Source organism: Salvia hispanica, chromosome 3 (genome assembly GCF_023119035.1).
Source record: "Salvia hispanica cultivar TCC Black 2014 chromosome 3, UniMelb_Shisp_WGS_1.0, whole genome shotgun sequence".
Taxonomy (NCBI): domain Eukaryota; kingdom Viridiplantae; phylum Streptophyta; class Magnoliopsida; order Lamiales; family Lamiaceae; genus Salvia; species Salvia hispanica.
In genome coordinates this window covers 14,612,430-14,639,182 of record NC_062967.1, presented here as the reverse complement: position 1 = coordinate 14,639,182, position 26,753 = coordinate 14,612,430, and the positions used below count along the sequence as shown (strand labels likewise).

Below are 26,753 nucleotides of genomic sequence, written 5' to 3'. Positions count from 1 at the left end.
AAAAAGCCAAAAAGACCAATTTCGAGATAAACCCTTAGTCCAGGGACTACTGGCGATATTTTTAAAGTCCAGGGACTATGGGCGAGATAAACCCATAGTCCAGGAATCATTTTTATAGTTCTCTCTAAAAAAAAAGTGATAGAATGATTGTTAGTAAAGAATGACCCACTTTATTTGATAGAAAAATTATTTAAAATAGAAATGAATTATTTTTATTGGACAGAGATGGAAAAAATGTTTACTTTTATATAGAACGGAGAGAATATTAATTCTATAATAATGGACAAAGCTACTTAGAATAGAGAGTCTGCATGCCAAAAATTAAAAATAATAACTAAACTTTAAATTAAGGGCGTCCTATAATAACAAAATAAGTAGATCATTAAATTGTGAACAAATGAAGTATACATTTTTGTGTGAAACATCTACTTGGGTTTTTTCATTCTTCTGAAATATTTAAATTTAAATTATGAACTCTGGTTCCAATTTCCTTAAATAAATGATGAATCTCTTGGTAATTATTTTACCAAAAATGTTTCCAAAGCAGGCGAAATTAGTTTGCAGAGAGAGATCGTTAAATAAAGGTTAAGAAGGGTTTAAATCCGATTGAGATAGAAGAGTAAGGGATGGGGAAGATGAAAGCCATCAACGGAATATCTCTACTCCTCATCGCTCTGCACCTCTCTTTCTCTTTTGCAGCTTCTCAATCGCAGGTAATCATTTTCTCTTTCAAGATCTAAAAACCACTTCATTAACCTCCCGAAAAGGGCGAAAAAGAGAATCTTCAACTTTCTATGTGTTTCCCACTAATCCACAAAATTGCGGAGTTTGATCTTTGTTCAATCCGTATCAATTTTTTATATATTCGTGAATTCGGCGTGCTAGCTATAATATCCTCATTTCCGTTCTAATAGGTTCTAGCAATTTACTGTATTTCGAATTTGGTTTCTTGATGTATTTGTCCTTGCTAAGATTCCAAACAGACAATAAGATATTATCTTGATGATAAATCTCGATTCACTTCACTAGGGGGTCATGTAATTATTCCCTGAGCTTAAAGTTCGATATGAATAAGGGTGAGAAAAATTATCCTGGGTTGATGCCACTGTTTTCCCAGGGAAAGTTAATATTTTGAGGGAATTTTGGTGTGGAATTGATAGTCAAGAAAATTTACCCAAATAGTATCTCTTTCTGTGTCATTTTTCTGAGTTCTTTTGTATAGAAGGTTTAACTGAATTTTACTCTCTTATCATTCTTGCTCTATCAAGTGTCTTAATCATGTAAATTGGATGATATGTTCATCGCAATATCAATTTTCAGCCAATTAGATAGAATGTACTACGATTCATTGATCAAATTCATTTTATACTATTGAGTTGACATTCAAATCATGCTATGTTGAGAGTTGTAGAACCATGAAGGTGTTCCACAATAGTTTCCTCTTTTCATATAAAGAGTATTTGCTTCATGCTTGAGAATTTAACGCTTGCAATTTTTCTTTTTGCTACAGGATATCAGCGGAGGTACTTCAAGGTAAAATTTCCTCTCAATTGTTTTTGGTTTGTGGATATTATCTGTTTTACGACTGATTACAACCTAGAATATAGCGCAAGAGTGTGTTAAGCAGAATGTGGTCTGAGAGTGCTTGTTATGTATGCAACTGATTGATTGTCTTAGAAAATTCTCCTTTCACTGGGAATTAGAAACTTGTGATGAATATAACATAGATTTTTAAGCTATATACTTTTATCAAACCAGGATGTAATGGCCTTAAGAAGTTAAGATGCAGAAATTTAGATGGCCTGCCATAAAAAAGTGGCATCATTTGATTATATGTCACTTCAATGAAAGAGGCAGAAATAGAGAGGTCAATATTTGTCATGTATGAAATATTGGCTTGTTGATGATATTGATCCTCTAAAAGATGGTATAAATTCTTCTTAAATAACCATAGGATGACCCAAAGCTTCAAAATTTTCGCAAAAAACAATTTTTCGTAATCATAATGGTTTGGCATGCAACACTACTGAAAAGTCCAGCTCTGAATGTAATCCATAGTGAATGAGCCTTGATGTATATATATTATAGAATCATAGATTACATTCTGAAAGAAATAGATGAAGAGCTAGGCTAATTAGGAGTAGTATTCCATCCGTGTAATCCATTTTCCACTATAACCATACGAGTAAAATTTAAAGATATGATTGCTTGAATGGTATTGTCATATTGGTGGTAATCTTGACATTTCTGTTTTAATGCTTAGAAATCTAAATGAAGAACATCAAGAAGTTCATTGCTCAAGAGAGAGGAGTCGAGCAGCCTGGAAGATCATAGAGGAGGTACTGAGAACTGAAAAGCATATTTTGTCGATATATGTAGAGGACTTCTTTGACATTGAACTATTTTTGATGCAGTATCTTATGCCTTTTGTGGAGAAAGAGAAATATCAACTTTCAAGCAGATGCAGGCTTCATCCAAGCAGTGATTTGTTCAGGGACCAGGAGGAGCATAAGATTCATGTTGACGTGAATGAATGGCGATGTGGCTATTGTAAGAAAATCTTCCGAGCAGAAAAATTTTTGGATCAGCATTTTGACAACAGGCACTACAATCTTCTAAATGTTGTATGTGACGTTGTCTTTAATTTATCTTTAGTGTGCTGGTTATTGGGTTCTAGATGCTTGTTTTATTTTGTTCATGTTTTCTGTTGGAAATAAGAGATGAAATTTTATGACCCCCTCTATATGTGTTGGTTAGCTTGCTTACTTAGGTTGTAAGGTTTTCCGCTCACCTTTCTTTTTAAAAAACACATCTCGTTTTTTAAATTTCAAATTAGTGAAGGTAAAGAGTGTTATGGGAAAGATCCCTATGTTCTTATTTCTAGTTTCTAGAGTATCATACGACTGATGACTGACTTGAAAGGCCTTTGGTTACTTGAGCTGCAGCACGTCATCTTACTATTCGGCAATTTTGGACTAACTTGTGTTGGTGATTGCATTAGTTACGATGCAATTCCCATTTATGTCACCGCTTGCTTTACCGTTCAATTTCTTATCAATTAGCTGATATTTCCATTTACTTGGAAGTCAACGAATAAAACATTTGATCTCGGTTTGTTGAATGTTCTGATTCTGTCATCCATGGATTTTGGATTAAGAATTTTCCTGCTCTGTGTTGAACTCTGAAGTGTGCATGCCTCTTCTGTTCTGTATTAAAACAGAAAGTAAATTAATTGTCTTGATTTACTTTGTTTTTAGTAATTTGGGTAAGACATGGGACTGTCGTGCTAATTCAGAGCCGTTAGAGATGACTCTTCATCCCCTGGATCTATATTGCATTACAAGCAAATCATTGATTGAGTTTGTGGACCATGAGATCACTTAGATATTACTCCCTCCATTTTTTAAAAATAGCAACTATTTCCATTTTGGGCCGTTCCTTAAAAATAGAAATTTTAGAAACTTTCTATTTTAGGACATGGACCCCACAATCTACTAACTCCACTTTCACAACTTATTCTCTTCCTCTCTCTTACTTTACTCATTTGTCTCTTCCTGTCTCTTACTTTACCAATTCTTCTCACTTACTTTACCAATTGTGCATTAAAACCCGTGCCGTTTCAAATGTTTCGATTTTTTGAATACGGAGGGAGTAGTATTTTGTTTCCTTTGTTGCATGCCTGAGTTTTGGTTGAACTTGCAGTTTTACATTGAAAACTTTATATATCTGATACCACTTCTCTGATTTCTATGCCCTCAGAGTCATGGCAAGTGCTTGGCAGATCTATGTGGAGCTTTGCATTGTGATTATGTGATCAATTCACAATCTCATAAATCCAAGTGTAATCCAGCAGCTGCTGCAAGGAACCGTCACTTGTGTGAGGTTGTTCCTGGTTTCTAGTGTATGATCTAAGGCTTTCTTAGTACATGATCTAAGTAACATTTTTCATCTCTTTGCAGGATCTTGCGAACAAGTGTTTTCCTGTAAATCAGGGTCCATCGGCAAGTCGTCTACATGGTATATTTTTTCTTAATAAAGCATGTAATGGCTTTGGTTAAATCATGTTTGTTGACAACATCCTTCTGTTAATGTTCTTCCAGAATTTTTTTTACACCAGTTCTGTGATGCCCATACTTGCTCAAGAGGAGTAAAACCTTTTGCTCGGGGAGGCAAGGTATGTGGTTACTACTTGACATCTAGTTTGCGTGGCATATCATAAATTTTATTTTCTGCTAAGAGGATGAGTATAATTTTGCATTGAACATAGATAGTTGGTCACAAAAACAATATGCATAAGTTTTGGACATCGAAGAAAATCTCTATGCTTTCTCATTTCTTGTGTCTCATTCCATTCTGTTGCAGAAGCACACCAGCATATTGTACGTGGCTGCTTCAGTGCTGATTTTGATGTTCCTTCCTATGTTTTACGTAATCGTGTTCTTTTCTCAGAGGTACTGTCCCTGTCTATTAATCAGTCACCACATTTAATGATATCAAGTTAAAAATGCTAAAGATGAAAGTGTAAGATCTCATGGACCTGTATATATATACAGGGATAGAAAAGGATTGACGCAGCTCAAGCGCGTAGCAAGACCTGGGAGAAAATCAAAACCCTCTTGACGGTAAGTAACTTTCTCTAGTCTTGCAACATAGGATCTGAGCTGACTGTTTGATACCCCCAGAAAAGGGTGATGATGTGTATAGTTCCATTTACTATCTATTTGTGATATCTCAAGTTCTCAACTATGCATCTGTGCTATTTCAAAGTGGAGAAGTTATTTAATTTTTATTCTTGTTTTCAGGTGAAGGATTATTGGCATCATTCATTGTGACAGAAAAGAAATGAGCAGAGTGCAGAATCTTCAGTTGAGATGTGTTCACCAAGAATGCAAAGACTTCTCGTGAAGATGGAACGATGGAGAATTGAATGCTTTACTTTTCTTTTTGTATTATTGTTGTAACACTTCATTCACATGTAGACTAGATAAAATATCTAGGGCCCTGTATAATGCTTTTGATTGTATTTTGTATATCAAGCTTACAAAATCCACAGATTTTTGTTTCTTCACTTCGAAAAATGGCGTTGAAACATTGTACAACAGCTGTGTGAATTCAACTGAGCACAATAAATTTTTATACATATTCCAAAGCAAGTCATGGTGATATTACACCAAATGCAAGAGCTATTAACTCGTTTGACAGTAGAAAACCATCGGGGTCACTGAGGCGAAGATAAGCAAGCTTCTCGTTGAGTGAAGAAGACACTACTACTTCATCAGCCGCGACATCTCTTCGTTGCTCGTCTAGGCAGATCACAAGCCCACTTTCCAGATAAGGCCTGTAGACCTCCAACATTGACACTAAAATCGAATCACCAAAAGCCTCCCTGAAAGACTTCAAATCCAGGCCATCAGATGTTCTCAGAGAGAGCATGGTAACATCCATAGCCAAGTCCTTGTTTTCAACAATCCCATCCGACCGCGTGTCCACTGCTCCATTCTCCAGATCTTGGACATAATTGACGTAGTCCTTGAGCCTCCTTGGCCTTGAAAACCTTACTCCGCTGATATGACTAGCCGAGCCCAGACCAAAAGCATAGAAAGGTTTGTTCTTCCAGTAGGTGCTATTGTGCTTGCAGCGGTATCCACTCTTGCAGTAGCTGCTGATCTCATAATGCTCATAACCTGCATTTCCTAGCATTGTTGAAGCCATTTTGTAAAAATCGGCTGACTGATTCTCCGAGGGCAGAGGAAATTCACCAGGAGTGTATCTGTACAACATCAAGGATTCAAGATTACTCAGTGAGATGAAAAGGTTTGTGTTTTTAAGGTAGCTGCTCACTGTTTAGAGTGGCAACAATTTCTCTTCAACTCAAACAACCATTATATATATCCCATATGAAGTACGATGGCCTTTACTTTAGTTGATCCGAGATAGCTCAGAGGCAACTCCGTATATACTTTGATCCATTGAACAACTTAAAGCTCATTACATCATGTAATCCTTCAAAAGCTCAATATTATGTAATATAAATACAAATATATCACTTGAAGTTAAAGCTCCTTGATCAGCATAACATTTGAGGTCACGGAGTTTATCTTTTGAGTTTCATCAAAATGCCTCTGTGTCAATCTACACATACATAACTAGAGCATTATTTACAAAGTTGGCTGGCCTTTTATATCATAAAAGGTTTTAGGGGCAATTGCGCCTAAAGATAAGAACTTTCACCTAAAGATACGAACTTCCACCTAATTTTCGCTTTGCACAACTAAAACTTTTGCCTCCAAATACAAGAACTTCCAATTGTTGTAATTGTTCACACAACCGTCAATTTTCGACAAATTAATGTCCCCGTAACTAGTTACGGCGACATAGATATACAACTACGTTGTTTAAGCCTATAGACATTTCAGATATCCACCTTAAAATTAATTTAAGGGCAATTGACAAGAATCATAACAATTGAAAGTTTATTTATTTTTTAGGCTGAACTTTTAGATAGCGTGCAAAAGCATAATAAAATGAAAACATGTGCATTTAGACGCATTCACGCAGCAAAATTTATCATATTAAATGAAAGGGACAGTGAAAATAAACATGCATCTTTAACGGAAACATAGCAGAGGATGATGAAAAACTTACAAGACTCCAAATTTAGTGTCTTGTTCAACCTGCAAATCATAAACCGAGACGTGCGTGGGGCCAGCAGCAACAGTGAGCTGCAAGCTCTCCTCCCACATAGCCGGAGTCTGATGAGGAAGCGACGAGATCAAATCCACGCTCCAATTCTCAACCCCACACGTTTTGACAATCTCCACAGCTTCAAAGATTTCATCAACCCCATGAGCTCTCCCACAAGACCTCAGTAGCTCAGCCTGAAAAGACTGGACTCCCAACGAGACTCTATTCACACCCAAACTCATCAGCTCTCTCATCGCCGCCTCATTGAACGTACCCGGGTCCATCTCCATCGATATCTCCGCATCCCCACACAGCCCGAATTTGTCCGAGAGCGCGTCGAGAACCGAGGAGACGAGCCTCGGAGGCACGAGGGAGGGCGTCCCGCCTCCTAGAAACACGGTTTCAAGAGGCGGGAAGCTGCTACTTGAGGGAAGCTTGGTGGCCGTGATCTCGCGGCAGAGCGTGTCGACGTAGCTGGAGATGCGCGGGTCGTCGTCGTGACTGGATGAGGAGCCGAGGGCGATGATGGGGAAGTCGCAGTAGTGGCAGCGCTTGCGGCAGAAGGGGAGGTGGACGTAGGCGGAGGCGGGAGGGAGTTTAGGAAGCTCAAGAAGCAGTGGGGCATTTTGTCGAACAGGTTGTGGGCATTGTTGGTGAGTGAGGGAATTGGTGACTGTAGAGAGAGAGAGCCTTTGGGCGGAGGAGAGGAGTGGAGCGTAGGCTGATCTCAGTAGCATTTCTGCTAAATTTCGGTCTAAACAATCGGATCAGTGAAGCATTTCTTCCTCTTCCACATCAAACAATTCTACGTCATGCAAAATTTCGGTATAAACAGAGCTTTATACATACGAAATTTTATATTACTACTGTTTTGGCGCCAAATTAAGTGTCAATTTTGCTGTTAAACTAATATAGATTATAAATATACGTTACTAAGGACTTCTATTTTAGAAAACAATTTTTCTGTTTAATAATGAGGTTAGCTTATTTTTTATTAATAATATTATACAAATTTTTGTTTATTTATTCTTCTCTTATCTTATCAATTGTTTATTACTCAAATTTATGTCATTTTAAAAGTGGTAGTAGTATATTTTTATAAAACTGGGAGAATATTTGAATTTTACTTTATTTAAAGTTTGTGTGACAATTATGAACAATATTATTTTTTATAAATTGATTTTTAAATTTGTAGAATATGGCAATTTCATCATTTTTTATAATATGGTGTCCTTGTTTGTATGTTCTAATTTTTTTTCTCACTAACTTAGTAGTATTTTTTTTCTATTAATTTTACAATATTTAGTTCGCCATGAGCCTAGTTTTTTTGTCTCTCAATAAAAACATTGCATCATCATCATCATTATTATTAAAGATATCAATCCATAGATCTATTTGATAAGACTGTCCATAAGAAAAACTTCCTGTTTGAGTTCTCAGTAACCGAAGTAATCGGACTGACACATGCTCATCACATATTGTTTAAGCTATAAAATTGCTCGTAACATAGCCATTTTCAATGTTCATTCGAAGTCTATACGTGTTGAAAACTCAAACAATTTGTATATTCATAACAATCTATGATTTCTATGATAATCATACATAGTTTGGAGTCTCGACTACTCAAATTCTAATTCGTACAGGGTTTACGTTGCCCCCGTAATCTTCAATCTGAATGTCCACTAGTCGATCCCGATAAATTAGACTCGAGGTCAACGAAATTCTTGCTTCACAGCTTGAATTTGCATATTTTTAGATCAATAAAATTCTTGCTCCTATGGCTTGTCAAATTTGCATATTTTTAGATTGAGTGAGCTACAAAAATGGTCTCTGAACTATGAGTTATCTCGTCAATAGTCCATGGACTTTAAAACTATCTACAGTAGTCCGTAGACTAGGGTTTATTTCAAAATCAGTCACTTTGCATTTTTTTCACCTGAAAATGCCTTTTGGGGCTGGATAATTTCATCTTTACACAATTTTCACTTTTTCAATCTGATATTATTTCGATGATATACTAAATCTGATATTATTTCAAAATTATCTTCTTCTTTCCCTTTGCCACCCTTGACATTATTTCTTTATTTCAATATCATATTTAATTTTACACAATTAAATATTTAAAGTTTAGATTTTTAAATATTAATAAATTATTTTAATTAAAATTATTAATTTATGTATTCTTTCTCAACTCACAACACAACCATCTTCAATGTTCATTCCAAGTTTGAAAAACTCAAGCAATTTGTATATACATAACCGTCTATGATTTCTATGATAATCATACATAGTTTGGACTACTTTCAACCCGTTACCTTTCACGACTTTCAACCATCCTTTAGAAAGAAAAATGGTGTGGCACAACTCTAACCTCTTCATCCTTCACCTTCATTACGATTTTTGCTCCTCCAGCTTCTGGCCATTCGCTTGCTGGATAAGAAGCCGGCTGCCGGTGACAATCAATAGCAACTCCAAATAGTTTTGTCCTTTTTGGAGAAGAACTTCACTCATTTTTCTCTTTCTGGAAGAAAGACATCCATTTTTGTTCCTTGAGTGAGAGTGATGCTAATTAGCTTCAATTGAGAATTGTCCTAATTAACATATGCAAATGCACGTGTTGAAAACTCAAGCAATTTGTATATACATAACCATCTATGATTTCTATGGTAATTATACATAGTTTCGTCTACTCCAATTCTAATTCGTACAGGATTTATGTTGAATTTCTTCAATGTCGAATTTGAATATTTTTAGATCAATAAAATTCTTGCTCACACAACCGGTCGAATTTGTATATTTTTAGATTAATTTGCATATTTTTAGATTATAAGTGAGGGAAACCAGGTATTCATTTCAAAATATTTACTCATGGCGTTCATCTTACACTAAAAACTGAATAAAATGGATGCAAAACTTTAATCATTATTTTATAGACATACGCATCAAATCAATGACCGAGATGTCAATCGCACATATTTAATATATCATCATGATTGGCTATTTACAACATTCATTTAAAAAACACTAGATTTTTTTATATCAAGTTAGTTTAAGCATAAAAGAGTTGCTTAGAGTTAGGCTTGTATACCTGCAGGCTGCAGCACGATCGTGAGCGTGACATTAGAAAAATATGATACTTAATCTACTAAAATATAATCATAACTCACATTGTTATTTAATTCAAATACACTATAGATAATATTAAGAAAATTGCAAAGAAAAACTTATTTAAGCAATAAGAACTGTTACATAGGTATTGTATATTTGTAATTACGTTTGTTTTATATTCATGCGACTTCAAATTTCTTAACATTTTGTGTATTATAAAAAATTTCATACTCCCTCCGTCCCTAAAAATATATAAACTCTTTCTTTTTTAGTCGTCTTTGAGAAGTATGAACATTTTAATTTATAAAAAAAAAATCCCTGAGTTGGGACTCATTCTGCATTAACGATATTTCAAAAACTTTTTTTATCTATCTCTCTCTTACATTATCGATATGCATTAAAATCCGTGTTAGTTTTCAGGGACAGAGGAGTAGCACATACTCCCTCCGATCCAATTATGAGATATCTATTGAGGACCGGAGAGAGTATTAGATCATTAGCAACTAATATCACAAACTTTGATTATATTTTTGTATTTCTTGTAAACTTTAAAATTTATCGGAAATGTTATAACGTATAGCCAATTTTTCTGAAATTAATTTTATAATTAAAATCTCAATTATCCCAAAATTCCTATTTTCCTTCAGACCTTTCCGTCTCTCTCAATTCCGTCGTTTTTCACCTCTCCCCCGTGAAGCCCGGAGATGTTGGTTGCTTGCGACTATGGTTTTCTCTTCTTCCTTGCCCTCCGTCTCATCTTGCTAGACACAAACACTCACCGACAGTCATTCCCTATTTTCTCACAAAATTTGGCAAATCCGTCGTCCACGTTCTCTTCTTCCTCCTCCTCACTCGAACTAGCTAGCTACTATCCCCGGTGCCCTCACCTCTCTCCTTTGGCTCCCCTACTGCCTTCTCGTTTTCTCTTTCTTTCAAACCACTGGCTTTCAAGAATCGATTTGGGCATTTTTACATGTTTATTATTGTATAGAGCATTCATCAAGACATCATCTAAACAGCTTATACTTACATTCATGATTAGCACAAAATTTATGCTTCCTTTCTCTTCTACAAATACTCCCTCTGTTCCACTCAAGATGACCACATTTTTGGGACAGGCTTTTAGAAAGTGTTGTTTGGTGTGAATAAAGTAGAGGAAAAAGGTAGTTGAATATTTTAATGAAGAGAGAGGAGGTTATTTCCAAAATTGGAAAGTGGTCATCTTGATTGGAACAAACAAAAAAAGAAAGGTGGTCATCTTGAATGAGACGGAGGAAGTATTAAAAAGCCATCAATCAAGTTTCACTTTCCATAAAACAGATAAGCACCTGAGGCTCTTCGCTAATCATGACTCATTGTGTATAGTTTACAAATACATCTTCTATAACTCCATCTATTTATCTTAAAATATCAAACAAAACCAAAAGCGATTCCATGGGTAAAAATTGTGATAGCACAGATGGAAATAGATGATATACAGGCGAGATTACCAGTCAAGACTACTCATTCTTTGGTGTTGGTGGCGTTGCGCAACTGTTTTTTCATTTGAGGTATTTCACCATGTACGGACCTTCAAGCTCGTACCCCAACTTTCTATAGTAATGCCTCGTTCCTACACCTGAAATCACGGCTAACTTTTTCGATCTGTGTTCGCTTGTAGCAATCCGTTCGGCCTCCTCCATCAATAGTGTACCATAACCTTGATGTTGCAGTTTATCAGCGTCCCGCCCATGAACAGGAACTGCTGTCCCATAAACATGCAATTCACGAACAATTGAACACTTCCCCGTAAGCTCTGGGCAAGTCACATTCTTTCCACATTTCCGCAAACGCAGTAGCCCAACAAGAATATCCTGGATTAACGATACATAGAAGCACATAAGTTCTATTGGCACAATAAGATACACGGGGTGAGTTTCTTGGCGGGTACAGTTTAGAACCGAAGCAGTCATGTGTTTGGCTTAGTTAAATTGACAGCAAGAATGAATTATACAGTTTTATATGAGTTACGCACCTGGCGAGTGTCTTCATATGAAAGAAAGGTCTCCCATCCCTCATTTGCTGTATAATCACGGCGAACAAGCTGGACTTCCTCTGGTTTTATCTTGTGGTGAATGTCCTGATTTTATTCACTAGAATATAAATTTAATGGCTCAATAAAACGAAGCATGTCATGCAGTAAGAAAGCTTGTTTGCTTGCCTGGATACCCGCTTCACGTGTTCTAACATCTCTGCATTTCAAGCCCAAATCATCCATCCTTGCTAAAGCTAGTTCCCGAAGATTACCCTTCTCAACACCAGAAGTAACTAGAGGCATAGGGATATCTCGTTGAACTCGATAAACCCGAGTCCAAGGAGGAACCATAGCTAGAATCCGAGCTATGATGTCAACAAGCTGTTCAGGAGGATAATTTCTATACCTATACATGAATATAACAAGAGAGTCAGAGACCAAATTAGCTATATGCTTATAGAGTGAGCTAGCAGAGAAGCCAAACTTCCAACTGAGAAAATGCAATCTCTATAATGTGAAGCTGAAAACTATACCTGCCAGTCTTCCAAAGCTCATAAAGTCCTGTTCCACGAATGACTAGGGTGGGATAGATTTTTAGCCCATCAGCTCTAAAGCGAGGGCTCTCAAAGAACTCTTTAAAACTTTCCATGTCTCTCTCGACACCAACATGTGGAAGATCAGGCATCATATGAGCTACTACCTGTAATAAAATGAATGATTGAGTAGTGGAGTTAAAGAAATGGACAGTATACCAAACTGAGAGAACGCAGTAGCCAAGAAAAACATCATATTTTACATGTGAATTTACAATTATCAGCCTTTACGACTTTACATGAGTAGGCCATGGCCGTAACAGTTTAAGAACAAAGACTGCACAATAAAAGCATAAAACTGCACAACAAAATCACAATCAGTTTTCCTCTCTATCCAGTTTGAAGTTAGAATGACTGAACAGAATGGTTTCTCTCTCCGTCTCTCCCCCCTCCTTCCTACATATACAACTCTAATCATGTTTTGTAAAGGTTCTGTAAGACCAGATTGTGTGAATAGATAAATGAGAGATACTATTTTGCGCTTTTGTGCCTGGGATGGAGATGAGAAATGAGGAGATGTAAGCATATAACTATATATGCCAGCTTAACTTTAATTGATTAATTCCTTTTTATGCTAGTTGCAAATTTATCTCTGGAGATGGAAACTAACAATATTGAAATGTGGCGAACTTATCAATCCACAAGTTTCATAGGGAAAAAACCAAACTAGTCCAAAAATAATCTAAATCTCTCCCTTGCTCAGTCAACATGCGAATTCTCCATACATCAGAATAGATAGTAGAGTAGAAGAAATGGCCTACCCTGTATTTTCTGGTGGGAAAATACTGGGATTCACCAAGACCAATAAAGTTAACAAAAAGGTTTCCCCAAGATGCTAGTTCTTTGAAGGTAAACAAAATAGCAATGACAATGAAACAAAACTTTCCAATTCGTAGAACAATATAGAAAAACACCTTGAATCCAGCATCCTTTGCTAAGGAAAAGCAATCAGCCACAGCTGCTACAGTGTGACCCCTATTGGTGTCACGAGCAACATCCTCATATGTGCTCTGAACTCCAATTTCCAGTCTTGTACAACCATATGAAAGCATCTGCCTCAAATGTGGTCCCAAGCAGTAGTCTGGCCGCCTAAGTATTCAATACAAAATCAGCAGTCAATCAGGCACGAAATCAGCTTACTTGTTCCAAACATGAACAAAAAACTAAGGAAGAAAGGGACGAGAAGGAAAATAATCTTGTCTGCCATATGAAAAAGTAATGTAAGCACTTGAGTGACTTCAGAAGTGTCAAAATCAAGGGTGAGACTGAATAAAGAAGCTACTGCACTGTTTTTGTTACAGCATCATAATATGGATATTGGAGTTTTAATGGTTCAAAAGCACAATCAACATTCCCTCAGCAATCCTGTTCCCGTAAGAAAAAATGCAAGCAACTGGCGTGCTCTTAGAAAAAAACCAACTAACCAGGGTAATTACAATTTCAACTTACGTCTCGATTGTCATCCCAATACACTTTATTGCACTGTGCTCAGAGTAAGATACTGCTTCTTCAACATTGGCGGAAGTGTGGCCCGATAAAGCATCATGTAGATTCCTAGTAAAATAATCACGGTACTCTGCGGGCAATGACATAAAAGTACCACCCATCAAGATGAACTCGACCTGTATGATTAACACAACAAACATTTCAAGACTAGGATTTTTTTTCCATAGTTGGTAACTGATTAAACCAATGTAGAAATAAGCCTCAGCAGCGTAAGCACACCTTGTCAACACTGTGACCCAATCTCTTAAGCTGATCGATTCTGCTTCTTGCCTGGACATAAGGGTTGTATCTAAAACAGCAAAGGATAATGAAACAAAATCAAATTCCTGATATAAATCCTAGTATTTCCGGTACAGAAATCAAGTTTTATAATTGGATTTGGATACTATAGTCACAAAGATAATATTCCAAAGCAAATACAGACAACAGGGCACAGATTGTCAAAATCATCTTAGGTCATTATTCTGAAAAAACACAGTCCTCATTCTAAATTTATCCTTTTTAGCATTTCCTGTTTTGTAAGGACTATAATCCAAGTTCTATAAATAGAATCTCAAAGTTGCAAGATGAAATGCCAAGCTGAAAGAAAGCTAGAGGAGTAAACATAGAGGAAGCATCAGTTAAGGTTGCTAATTGAATGATACAGATTCCTCATACTAAATCAATCCTTCAACAAGGCACTTCCTTGCAGAAAATTTATCTATAAAATGAAAGGGTTGATAGTTTACACAAATAACATCTGCAATACAAATACAAGCATCATATACTCTGTAACAACATTCCCAATGAAGAACCCTGCTAAATGTGCCAATGTTCAAACAAACAGCAGTTGAATATGGATAGAGGATCATACAAATTAGATAACAAAAAGGACCTCAAACATTAAAAATTAAAAATTAAAAATTAAATCAAACACCTTAAATAAAGTAACACAGAATCAATGAAGACAATTTACCTAGCCCTAATAGCTCTCATGCTAGTAGGCTCATATCCCGTATAACTCTGCGTGCTGTACTCGAAATCGGAATCGGGGCCACCGGGGCAATACACGCATATATTCCCTGTCGTTGCAATATGTGGGCAGCGGTGAGGCTTCGACATCACGGCAACCACCGCAATACCAGACGCCGTTCGCACTGGCTTAGCCCGGAGTTTGGGCAGCAAAGCCTCCTTCTCGGATTCCGGCAGCGCTGCTATCATCTCGACGAGCTTCGGCGCCTTGGAGAGCCCGTATTTCCGGCACGCCGCCGATTTGACGGCATTTAGGTCAACGTCCTGGCCCTTGCGCGAGAGATCAACCATTGTGGACACTATTTCAGCGATTGCTTTGACGCGGGCTTCTTCTTCGGAGAGTCCGTGGCCGATTACTCCGCCGCGACCAGGCCGCGGGAGCTTCCGAGCCTCAGGCATGACTTCCACCGCCGCCATTTTTTCCCCCTTTTTGCCGTTTATGAAACTGTTTTCTGCTTCAATAGGCGAAGATGCTGATACAGTGAGGGTTTATTGTTAAACCATTTATTTATTTATTCAGCAAATACTGTATACTACAGTAATTTTATTTATTTATTTTAATTAATTAATTGAGTACATAAAATTATGAAAATTTTTATATTCTCGCTTAAAGATTTAATTTTTATACTTTACCTTAAATTGGCTTCAGAAAAACTCCCGTTCCCGTTCACAACCAAGTCGTCGCCGTCCTCCGTGGATTTTGGTGGCGCCTTTGAAACAAAATCAGTTGCAGCTAGTTCTGCCCGACAATTTTTTAGCTTATTGACCGCAGTGTAGCTTGCGTGATTACTACTTTAAACTTAACTTCCCATGGCTGTTGGAGGAGAAGAATCACCCCGGAAGAAAAGGGCAGAACTTGAGAGAAGAGTACTGGAGAGAGTGGGAAACGTAATCTCCTCCATTGATGACGCCAAGCATGTCGACCAAGTCGTCATAGCTCTCCACTCTCTGGCCGTCTGCCTATTCCCCCTCAATCCCGATTCTATTTCAGGTAGTTTAAATGACCTAATGTGTATTTTATGATCGATAGTTTGTAGAATAGTGATTAATAACAATTTTTGTTTGCGAAATGTAGGTAGTGTTGATGAGAAATATCGAGACGAGGTACGCATATGTCCTATTTTTAAGCTATAGGATTCGATTGTGGAATCGAAATTTAGAAATACAGAAAACCAGGATATCTGTTTTCCTTTCTTTTCCAAGTTTTGTTGATTTTTTATGTCCCGCCATGATTGTGTAATGTTTTTTCTTCTACTTTTTGGGTAGTTAGGGGCTGTGGAGGTTCCTAGCCAAGATGAGAAAACTGAATGGTGGCGTGTATTCTATAAAGGATCTGGGTTCCGTGTATGTGCTAGAGTGTTGTTGTATGGTATGATTTGATCTCCCCCTGAATATATTATTCAAAAGTTCTAATATGCATGCACTTGTGGGCTTGTTAATCGATTGTGGTACTTTTTGTTTTAGAGTACTACTCCCTCCGACCCCCATTAGGAGACACACTTCCGTTTCTGCACTCGTTTTATAAAAATGATAATAAATAGTATATGGGTTCTGTTTGTTGGCTGATACATGCAAAAGTAGCTGTCTCAGTGGTGCTCCTAATTAGCAACATTTTATGCACGTATATGTAACTCTATTTTGTTGTCCAAAGCAAAAGCCGAAACATGATGGATACATATTGAGCTGAGTTTATTTGACACTGAGAAAGCTTTTATGTCTGTCTTAAATTTGTCTAGTCTCCATACCGTTCTCGCTCTATTTACGGTTGTTATCTCTTCTAAGTTCTACCTTTTGGATATCTTTATGTTGACCACTTGCTACATTTATAGGAATCTCTTATCGAAGAGCTTCTGTTTATGAGAAATGGCAAATAGTTGAATTGTTTGTATCGATTAGTCATTTGATAATGAGTCCTTTTTATTTCTAAAAGCATTTTCCATGGTTCACAGATGTTGCTTCCAACTGGCTAGCCTGCTTTCCCGCTTCCGCGAGGAAGCATGTATATGATGCATTCTTTGTAGATGGGTGTGCCACTGAGATAGTTCAGGTGGTGGTTCCTTGTCTTCAGCCTGGTGAAAGTGGCAGTTATGATTCAACTGCTGTGATCTCGAATGCAGAAAGGTAATAAGTTATTCTTCTATCATAGTAATATCCATCTTTGACGAGGTTGATTGACATTTTCTGTTGAAGGGCTCTCTTTCATGACCTGCTATGCTTCATGCACATATCTGTATAAATAACACTTCACACTCAATATTAAGTCACTTCTGCATTACTGGATCAAATCATATTCAAGTATTCCTGTCCTGCTTCCCCTCTCTAATTGGCACTTACAAGGTCGTAAATATTCGTCAAGATTCTACCAGTGTTCTGAAAATTAAGTTTTATATTCTTCATTGATTAATCTTTGTTGACTAAGGTTATTTTTATTTCATGTCCGAAGATGGGAGGAAATATTTAACATTTAATGCTGTGAACTGTTCCGGAACTTATGTGTATTTGTTTTTCATATCGTGTTCTGACTTTTACCATTGATTTTTATGTTTCGCTGGATTCAGCTTAGAAAGAATGGGTGAATATTGACTACTAACTCGACTTGAAATTTTCAGTTTGGTCATATACCATGCACTTGTCTCTGTATATTGTGTGGCTGCTCAGTGTCACTTATCAAAGCATCATTTTATGAATCACAATTTTGTTTGAAGAATTTGTTATGCTATATAGGTCATCGGTGGAGTATTCACTGTAGCCTACTTGTTGTGCTTGTACATCTGCATATGACTTAATGTTATGTTCTATATGTAGTTACATGAGTCTAACATGTGTTAATGCTGACATATTTCTTGGTACCCCTAGACAAGGATGTTTGGTACTATTAGCATGACTAGGCTCAAACTCAATCAATCAATAAATGTGTTCCATGAGTTTTCTACTTAACTCTATTTCCTCTGCTATTTTTGATAGATTACTTGTGATTTGCCTGCTGGACAATGATTTGGTATGTCAGATGACTAGAGAGTTTGCTGGTAATTGTCACTTTGAAGACCTCAGCCATGAACAAGTAAAGAAGGCCATTTCTGCAACCTCACAGCTGATTACATCAATTCCAGACAAAACAAGACGAGCAGCTCCAGCTTCACTCACCCCACGGTATCCTTATTTTGATTCAAAATGCAGTCTTTTCTTTATATGCATAAAAGTTGTATAAAACGCTTATAACACATTATGCATTCTTCTATGACTAGAACAACTGCTCACTTAAAATTTATGATTTAGCTGACAAGCTAAAATAAATGAACGGATTGAATATACAGCTGCGTGACACCTGCAAGCTACTAGACTACTAGTATATCATGAATCCGTAATTTTCTCATCAAGCCTACATGATATTTTGAGTGTTGAAACATCATTTTAAGTTAAATATTTTCCATTGTTTTTGTACTCTGTTTTAATCCGTTACTTTATATTTCCAGTTTATTCTTCAAAAACCTAACCAGTCAACTTCTCCATGGTGTGGAGGAATGGGATTTGAAATTTGTAGAAGAGTCAGATGTTGCATATAACAGCCACGTGAATGGTGTTATACTTTTTATTGGAGAAGCATTTGCCCGCATTAGTCGTCGGGGATCTACTGGTACTTTGAAACTCATAAAGCCTGAAGTTTCTGCTTTTGTAGCCTCAATACTCTGACATGAGTAAAACTCTAATTTCACAGTTTTTACATCCTGGCAGATATCATGATAAGGGAGATGATTCTAAAGATCCTCGTAAAAGTCCGAAGTGTCTTGTCATCAACTTCTGATCTTGCCTTGAGTGAAATATTTGAGTCAAGACCTGGTATTCGCTTCTGGCTGAAGATTATTGAGGCAGTAAATGATTCTCATTCAGTGGAGAGAATAGCTGAAGAACTTTTGCGTCAACTGGCTACTCAAAAAGCTAACGAGGTTGAAGGGTACTGGATTTTATGGATGCTTTTTAGCCGGATCTACAAACAACACCCTTCTGTCAGGTGCATAAATTGGTGCCAACTTACCATTCTACTTCACTTGAAAGTTCAAATTAACTGATTATGGTCTTGACCTTTCTTTTTGTGATGTTTGCTGAAATGCCTCTTACCTTTGAGTGTCAGATTCACTTTTATGGAGAAGTTTTTGTTCTGGAAAGTATTTCCCACCTGTTGCTTGAGATGGATTATTCACTTTGCTGTGCTTGAATGTCCCCCTCAAAGTGCTTCGTCAAAATCTTATAATGCTCGAAGTCTATCGGACGCAGTGCACCATCTTATAGTAGCATGGTCTAGAAGAGAGTTTGTCCAATCATCTTCAACTGAGCAACAAATCTGTATCCTTATTAGTAAATTATTAAGGGTAGTAGCTTTGACACTTTGGTGCATGGTCTAGAAGAGAGTTTGTCCAATCATTTCAACTGCACAACAACTTTAGAAATTTACAATTTTTTTTGATCTTTTGATTATTTCTGTTAACTTTTATGCTTATACCTTTCTTCTTGTGCGCCTTAACATAGTTTACAGATGTAACTGCTGCTTTAGGTCTTTGCCTGCAGCAGATGACTAAAGAAGATCTAAATGCAACAAAAGATGCATTGCACTTAATTCTTCAGGGAATTAGTTGTAAGGATTTGGTTTTGTCTTAGTTAAAACTCTTGTTTATTTTTCTAAATTTCCTATTTACACCAAAATTGCATTTCCTGCAGGTAGATTGGAGAACCCTGTATATTTGATTCGAAAAATGGCAAGCAGTATTGCTTTAGTATTTTCAAAGATTATAGACCCCGATAATCCTTTGTATCTTGACGATAGTTGTCAGGAAGAAACCATTGACTGGGACTTTGGTTTAGCAACCCCAAGAGAGGTCTCTGCCACTGCAACAGTGCCTGGTGAAGAAAAGACTGAAGAAAGAGAAAGCTCTTCTAACCAAATATCAGGAAATGAAACTCAAAAGAGTGCAGAAAAGGGGGTTCATGTCTCTAAATCTCGGAAGAACAAGGAATCAGCGTTTAATATAATTGACCCGGATGAGATTATTGATCCAGCAGAACTAAATAATGAATACACCCTTCAAGAAGGGAGTGACTACGAAAGTGATGATTCTGAGACATCTAGCGCCTCATCATTACAACCCTACGACTTGACTGATGATGATGCAGATCTGAAAAGGAAGTTTACACAGTTGGTAGATGTGGTTGGAGCATTAAGAAAATCAGATGACGCTGAGGGTGTAAGTTCTAGATTATTAACCAATCTTCTAAATGACTTCTTACATTGCACATCTTGATAGCTGTAAGCAGTTGCACCCAGTGTGGAGGCTTAGGTTGATTAGCTAGCTTCCGCGTCTTACTATTTCTTATGTCTTACACTAGTGTAGTGTGTTAGTAAAGTTCACCTACAAGTTGCATATAGTTGGTTAGTTATATCACTGAATATTTGTGGATGATTTGCAGGTTGAAAAGGCCCTTGATGCTGCTGAGAAGCTCATTCGTGCATCACCAGATGAGCTTAAATATCTCGCCAGTGATCTGGGTAAAGCTCTTGTGCAGGTTCGTTGCTCTGAGTCCACTGTCGAAGGAGAAGAAGATTCGGCAGAAGAAAGAAGACAGAAGGCCCTGGTGGGTTTAATTGCCACAAGACCTCTCGAGTCACTTGAAAGCATGCACAAATTGCTTTATTCACCTAATGTTGACACCAGTCAGCGGATAATGATCTTGGATGTGATGACTGATGCAGCTCAGGAGCTTGCAAATACTAGAATTTTGACATCAGAACATCGACCAGCGACTCTGATATCCTCCTTAGACCAACCATGGTTCACACCAAGAAATGATGGTCCTCCCGGGGCAGGGTCTTGGAAAGAGATTTCTTCAACAGAAACTCCTCTAAACTGGTCTTATTCTTATGAAAGAGAGTTAACATCAAAAGCAAGTCAGAATAGGAAGGGAAAGTCACGTCGATGGAGCCTCAAACATCCAACACATGACAGCCAGTTGGAATGGTCTCAAAATAGTTTTCCTCAATATGCTGCAGCATTTATGCTCCCGGCCATGCAGGGGCACGATCAAAAGACACACGGGGTTAATTTACTAGGAAGGGATTTCATTGTCCTCGGGAAACTCATCCACACGCTCGGTGTTTGTATAAAATGTGCAGCAATGCACCCCGAAGCCTCTGTTCTAGCCACCCCTCTTCTGGACATGCTAAGATCCAGGTAATGGCATTGTTCGAGTGCCACCAATTGGTGTTAATTATTAATTGGCCTCTTTATATATGAGGGCCGACCATCGTATAGTTTTTTAGATTTGATTTGGATCTTTGTCTTATATTGCACAGGGAGATATCTCACCATCCAGAAGCATATGTGAGAAGGTCTGTCCTTTTCACAGCGTCGTGTATTCTAGTGGCCCTCCACCCCTCGTTCGTTGCCTCTGCGGTGGCTGAAGGAAATATTGAAATCTCAGAAGGGCTCGACTGGATACACAGATGGGCGCTAAAAGTAGCCGAGTCGGATACAGACAGAGAATGCCACACGGTAAGCAAGTAAATATCGGCTTACGCCACTGCTGAAATTTCATATGAATCATTCGCCTGATATATTAATTCTGAGCCACCATGCTTCACAAGTAGTGGTGCAGTTTGATTTGATCAATGTGGAAGCTTGACCATGTTTTTGAATATGCAGCTTGCGGTTGGATGTTTACAACTGCATGCAGAGATGGCTCTGCAAGCTTCTCGAGCACTTGAATCCTCCTCATCAACTACTGCCCAAGGCATTACTCTGTTTCCAGCTACTTCCAAAACTACCATTAAGATTCCCTTCCTAAACTCATAAAATCACTACTTCCTTGTTTGTAATAGTCGATATAAACACATGAAAGTTTATTTCTCTCTTTTTTTGAGAAAATGAGGATCATTATTTTTCTTTCTGTTTTCAAGTCCAGAAATATTTTAGATCGAAATTGAGATATAAACTAGCAAAAGAAATGACATAAAATGATCCCACTTTGTATTTAAGGTGAATAAATTGGTTGAATATGAAATTGAGATATTTTTAGCTCAATAGGGAAATGATTCAAGCAATGATAGGCAATTCAAAACAGAATATGATCAAGTAACTTTATACAACGGTAGTACTACTACTATATATTTTTATAAATATTAACTATTACTGCTAAGAATCATAGAAATATTTAAAAGTGTTGATAATGGGAATAACTTGAATTTAGAGTAATATTTTCCCAAAATATTTGTAGAGCTCATAACAAAATAGTTCTGAAATATTTAATTTATAGTAGCCCACAACTAAAATGTCCACATTAATTTTGTGAAGCCCAATCATGAGAAAGCAGCGAATTTGAAGGCTTTTCTTTTTTATTTTTAGACCCAAAGCAGAAGTTCCTCTCTGATCACTATCTGCATCTCTGTGTTACTCCCTCCTCAAGCAAACTCTTGTTCATCTCTCCCGACTAGAAGGAAGCACTAAAAAATTCGATGGAAGGCGAAGAAGGTGTTCAGCAGCCGCAGCTTGTGCTCGCCAACAATCTATTCCTTCTCACTCAGAACGACGTCGATGATATCGAAAAAGTCCGCCTCCGTGATGAGGTCTTCAACTTCATCGTCGCCAACGGTAATTGGACAATTTTCTCTGCCAATAATTCCTTAATTCGTTGTTGTTATTATTGTGCGGCACTTCATTGCACTGGATTTGTTTTGGTAGATATGGCGCCGTTGTACGAAACCCTAGTTGCAAGCAAGGTTTTGGATTTGGATCAGAAGGCACTTGACTCGATGCGCTCCAAGATCGATGATGAGCTGAAGAAGCTCGAAGAGAAGTAAGTTTTGCGTTCCTTGAATTACACGAACTTCTAACATTGAGTTGCGTTATGGGATCTCTGTGATTTGTGGTTCAGTGAGTAAAAATATCAGCTTCTTAATAATGTAAAAGAGTATGATTTCTGCCAATTGCTCTGCTGAGTTTCTCACAATATTCAAATGTGCATTTCTGGTGGTATCTTTCTTACTGCAATAATCTGATGCCTGAAAATCCTTGTTAATTCAGCAGTTGCTTTTGCATTTTAGGTGTTAGAGTCAAATAAATTTTAATTGTGTGACCTTTTGGACAATAGATTGATGTTTCAGTTATTTCCAGAGCTTACTTAGGATTCTCGTGAGCCGGTTGAGTATGGGAGCTAGACTGACTCAGATGGTTTCATTTAATTTGTTGTTGAGTGACTTGAGTCTGAGCAATCTGATACTCAATGGCAATTGTTTGCCTTCTTGATGTTTGAGTGTAATATTAGCATGTTGTTGTCGTGGTTAATACCTTGTCCGTGCAGTTAAGGGAGAGAAAAAATGGTTAGTGGAACTATATTGGGTTTGGGCATTAATGGGGAAGTAAAATACTACATAAATCAGTGGTCAGTGTTTTGTGACATTCGCTCATATGAGCTTTTAAAGGTCTAAAGTCTGTTTGGCTTTTACTTATTCATTTGTTGATTAGTTAGCTTATGGAATTGATACCCTGTTGGGTCGAGAAGTGCAAGCTATGGAGTTAGGTTGAATAGTCATCTTTTATGAGTGGCAAACTTATGCTGGTAGTGCAACTGTGCAAGTACTGCTTCTGTGAAATGAGCCTCTAAAAGTTGGTTTCTGAATCTAATGATATCTTCATGTGACATAGTTACTGCAAAATCTCCATATTGTTATATGTACTAATTCACTGAATAAGTTATTCTCATCAACCATCAGCGCTTGGTGCTTTGTTCTGGTTTGTGAACAGTAAGTACAGAAAAAACTTAATGACTGCTAGGCCTATAGATAGTGCTGGGCCTCAGCTTTGGGTACTTGTATTCCTAGCCTTGGTTTTATAGCTTAACCACTTCACATTTCCACGTTGTTAGGCCTTAAGGATTTCTAAATACAGTGTACTTCCTTTTTGCTAAAAGTTCTACCATCCTTGTATTGTTTCTTGCGACCTCATAAATTCATTAATATGAGTATGAACAGATATTATCTAGACCATCTAAAGTTCAAAATATTTAGAGTGTGATTTCCTTTTATCTCTGTAATTTCATCTAGGATCGCTGACGCAGAGGAGAACTTGGGTGAAAGTGAAGTTAGGGAAGCTCATTTGGCCAAATCATTGTTTTACATTCGAATTGGTGACAAGGTACATACAAAAACTCCCTGTGTCTATTTTCTGTTCTTTTTTCCAAATGAACTCCTTTACATTCTTTGATATCCAGGAAAAGGCACTTGAACAACTTAAAATAACCGAGGGCAAGACTGTTGCAGTTGGACAGAAGATGGATTTGGTATTCCACACACTACAGATTGGTTTTTTTCACATGGACTTTGATCTTATCTCCAAAAGCATTGACAAAGCTAAGAAGTAAGCTTTGATTTATGTTGCTCTTGGATAAAAATTCCAAACCTTGGTTTGTTTTTGTGCACTGACGTTGACCACTAATTTTCACTTTCAACGTTACAGGTTGTTTGAAGAGGGTGGTGATTGGGAGAGGAAGAACCGGTTGAAGGTGTATGAGGGTTTATACTGCATGTCCACTCGCAACTTCAAAAAAGCAGCAGATCTCTTCCTTGATTCTATTTCAACTTTCACAACTTATGAGCTCTTCCCCTATGACACCTTCATATTTTATACTGGCCTTACGAGCATCATATCATTGGATAGAGTTTCACTAAAACAAAAGGTTTGTTGTTTTTCTCGAACTTGCTCTTAATTTCACTATATCACAAACTTGCTTGGTTTGCCTCAACCTTTTCAATGGTGTAACCTAGTGCCTTTAGTATAATGTGTTGATCAGTGTGTAGCCATAGGTAGAAGAAAATGAAAAAACATTTAAGGCAGTTATTCTTCATAATGAATTAGGAAAAATTGTATGTATCTAATGCCTCACATTACTTGGACTTGTATAAGTTTGAAAAAGTGAGGTACTATTCTCCATAATATGCTTATGAATGGTCATAAACATGATGTATAAGAGCTGAATGCTTCAATACTACTCCCTCCGTCCCATTAGAAATGAAACATTTGCTTTTCCGCATGGGATTTTATGTATTGTTGTGTTGTGAGTTGTTGAGGAGAGAAAAAAGTAAGAGAGATGAAAAAGTAGAGATGATGTTGTTGTCATTTTAGGAAACATTTCATTTTTAATGGGATAGAGGGAGTATTTCATTTGTATTATAAGTCCGACCACAAAAATGTTATTGGTCATTTGATGCCAAGTTTGTTTGATCTCAGCTAATTATTTGTTGTTGTGAAATAGTAATACCTTACATTGTCATCCAAAAGTTATGAGTAAGAATCCATGCTTTTTAGGATTTGTTTAGTTTGATAACTACGATTAATATTGGTTCTGTACTCATTTTATAAAAAATGATGATTATCAGTTGGTATTATGATTGGCGGCTTCAATTTTCTATTTTTCATCAGCAAGGTTTTTGTTTGCATTTGTTTGGTTGGTATAGCACCTTAAATATGATGGAGACACTCGTACTGATGATTTAATCATCAGGTAATATCGGTGTAGTGCCTTGTTTCAATTGCATTACTGAATGGCCTGACCATATATGTAACTGTAGCCTGGAGATTGTCATTTAAAGTGGCTGTTTTATGTGAAGGATTAAATAACTTTTGGATGTTTCTGTAATTGAACTATTTAATGTGTTCAAAAAGCTCTGCTATCTCCCTGCAATACTTTCAACCACCATGCTGTTAATTATTCAACTTCTTTGTGGTTGGATATGTGGCAGGTGGTGGATGCCCCAGAGATCCTGACCGTCATTGGCAAAATCCCATACTTATCAGACTTTCTGAACTCTTTATATGATTGCCAGTATAAATCATTCTTTACCGCTTTTGGTAAGTAACCCACCTTCTAGCAGGATTCTTGTTCTTCTATTTACCGCTCATTGTGATTTTATCCCAACATTCCTTTGATCAGAGGAGGTAATAAATCTTATACATGTAATTATATTCTCCATTTTGGTTATTCAGCTGGCTTGACCGAGCACGTTAAGTTGGACCGCTATTTGCACCCGCACTTCCGATACTACATGAGGGAGATCAGAACTGTTGTGTACTCACAGTTCTTGGAATCCTACAAGAGTGTGACCATTGAAGCTATGGCCAAATCATTTGGTGTGACAGTGGATTTCATTGATATGTAAGCGCTTCATTTCCCGATTCAAATATGTAAATTTCTATGTTTTAGCCTCTGCTGCTCCACGATATCTTAATCTGTTTTGTCTGGTTTGTAGCGAGCTGTCTCGCTTCATTGCAGCGGGGAAGCTACATTGCAAGATAGACAAAGTTGCAGGCGTTTTGGAAACCAACCGTCCCGATGCAAAGAATGCTCTCTACCAGTCTACCATCAAGCAAGGCGATTTCCTGCTGAACCGCATCCAGAAGCTGTCGCGTGTGATTGATCTTTGAACTTAGCTTATGATTAGGTTTTGTTATTTCAGAACTCAATTGTATTCCTATGGTTAAAATTTGAATTCCAATTTTCTTTCATATAACAAAGAAACTGCATCTACTTCTCCTTCCACTACTCTTCCTATCACTTATGGTTGAAGTTTTTCGATCAATGTTGTTTTCAACATCATTATTTGCCTTTCTTTACGTAGACGACTTTTTGTTACTCTAATGCAAATTAAGACTGATACTGATTGAACACGTGTGAATTGTCGTTGTCATTGATTCGTTGTCTGAATATATGACTGTAAATGTTATATATGAGATTCTATTTTTACACATAATTTGTACTCCCTCCGTTCCATAATAGATGTCACACTTTCCTTTTTA

The 26,753-nt window shown here is 37.2% G+C and overlaps 5 protein-coding genes across 5 annotated transcripts; 3 read left to right on the top strand and 2 right to left on the bottom strand.

Annotated features, from left to right (window-relative positions):
* Nucleotides 1-490: 490 nt before the first annotated feature.
* LOC125215535 lies at nucleotides 491-5,068 on the top strand. The gene is made up of 10 exons (XM_048116977.1): nucleotides 491-713; nucleotides 1,511-1,533; nucleotides 2,264-2,339; nucleotides 2,415-2,624; nucleotides 3,760-3,882; nucleotides 3,960-4,017; nucleotides 4,101-4,174; nucleotides 4,363-4,451; nucleotides 4,554-4,622; nucleotides 4,803-5,068. Exons 1-9 carry the CDS (start codon nucleotides 627-629, stop codon nucleotides 4,618-4,620), a joined length of 807 nt encoding a protein of 268 aa, XP_047972934.1. The 5' UTR covers nucleotides 491-626; the 3' UTR covers nucleotides 4,621-4,622; nucleotides 4,803-5,068.
* On the bottom strand, nucleotides 5,007-7,577 carry LOC125215534 (heme chaperone HemW). Its single transcript, XM_048116976.1, has 2 exons — nucleotides 6,646-7,577; nucleotides 5,007-5,770 (listed from the first exon to the last, which is right to left on the bottom strand). Exons 1-2 carry the CDS (start codon nucleotides 7,419-7,421, stop codon nucleotides 5,155-5,157), a joined length of 1,392 nt encoding a protein of 463 aa, XP_047972933.1. The 5' UTR covers nucleotides 7,422-7,577; the 3' UTR covers nucleotides 5,007-5,154.
* Nucleotides 7,578-11,070: 3,493 nt separating this feature from the next.
* Nucleotides 11,071-15,385, bottom strand: LOC125216271 (elongator complex protein 3-like). Its single transcript, XM_048117944.1, has 8 exons — nucleotides 14,861-15,385; nucleotides 14,125-14,194; nucleotides 13,849-14,021; nucleotides 13,314-13,488; nucleotides 12,340-12,506; nucleotides 11,993-12,212; nucleotides 11,807-11,911; nucleotides 11,071-11,645 (listed from the first exon to the last, which is right to left on the bottom strand). The coding sequence occupies exons 1-8, from the start codon at nucleotides 15,331-15,333 to the stop codon at nucleotides 11,334-11,336; spliced, it is 1,695 nt and encodes a 564-aa protein (XP_047973901.1). The 5' UTR covers nucleotides 15,334-15,385; the 3' UTR covers nucleotides 11,071-11,333.
* A 165-nt stretch (nucleotides 15,386-15,550) lies between these two features.
* Nucleotides 15,551-21,852, top strand: LOC125210917 (telomere length regulation protein TEL2 homolog). Its single transcript, XM_048110550.1, has 13 exons — nucleotides 15,551-15,907; nucleotides 15,992-16,020; nucleotides 16,183-16,285; nucleotides 16,866-17,037; nucleotides 17,881-18,066; nucleotides 18,390-18,550; nucleotides 18,649-18,925; nucleotides 19,046-19,257; nucleotides 19,448-19,546; nucleotides 19,630-20,153; nucleotides 20,377-21,137; nucleotides 21,260-21,458; nucleotides 21,609-21,852. The coding sequence occupies exons 1-13, from the start codon at nucleotides 15,727-15,729 to the stop codon at nucleotides 21,756-21,758; spliced, it is 3,054 nt and encodes a 1,017-aa protein (XP_047966507.1). The 5' UTR covers nucleotides 15,551-15,726; the 3' UTR covers nucleotides 21,759-21,852.
* Nucleotides 21,853-22,310: 458 nt separating this feature from the next.
* On the top strand, nucleotides 22,311-26,496 carry LOC125215873 (26S proteasome non-ATPase regulatory subunit 6 homolog). Its single transcript, XM_048117450.1, has 8 exons — nucleotides 22,311-22,553; nucleotides 22,644-22,758; nucleotides 24,005-24,095; nucleotides 24,172-24,317; nucleotides 24,417-24,636; nucleotides 25,700-25,808; nucleotides 25,944-26,112; nucleotides 26,207-26,496. Exons 1-8 carry the CDS (start codon nucleotides 22,418-22,420, stop codon nucleotides 26,379-26,381), a joined length of 1,161 nt encoding a protein of 386 aa, XP_047973407.1. The 5' UTR covers nucleotides 22,311-22,417; the 3' UTR covers nucleotides 26,382-26,496.
* Nucleotides 26,497-26,753: the final 257 nt, after the last annotated feature.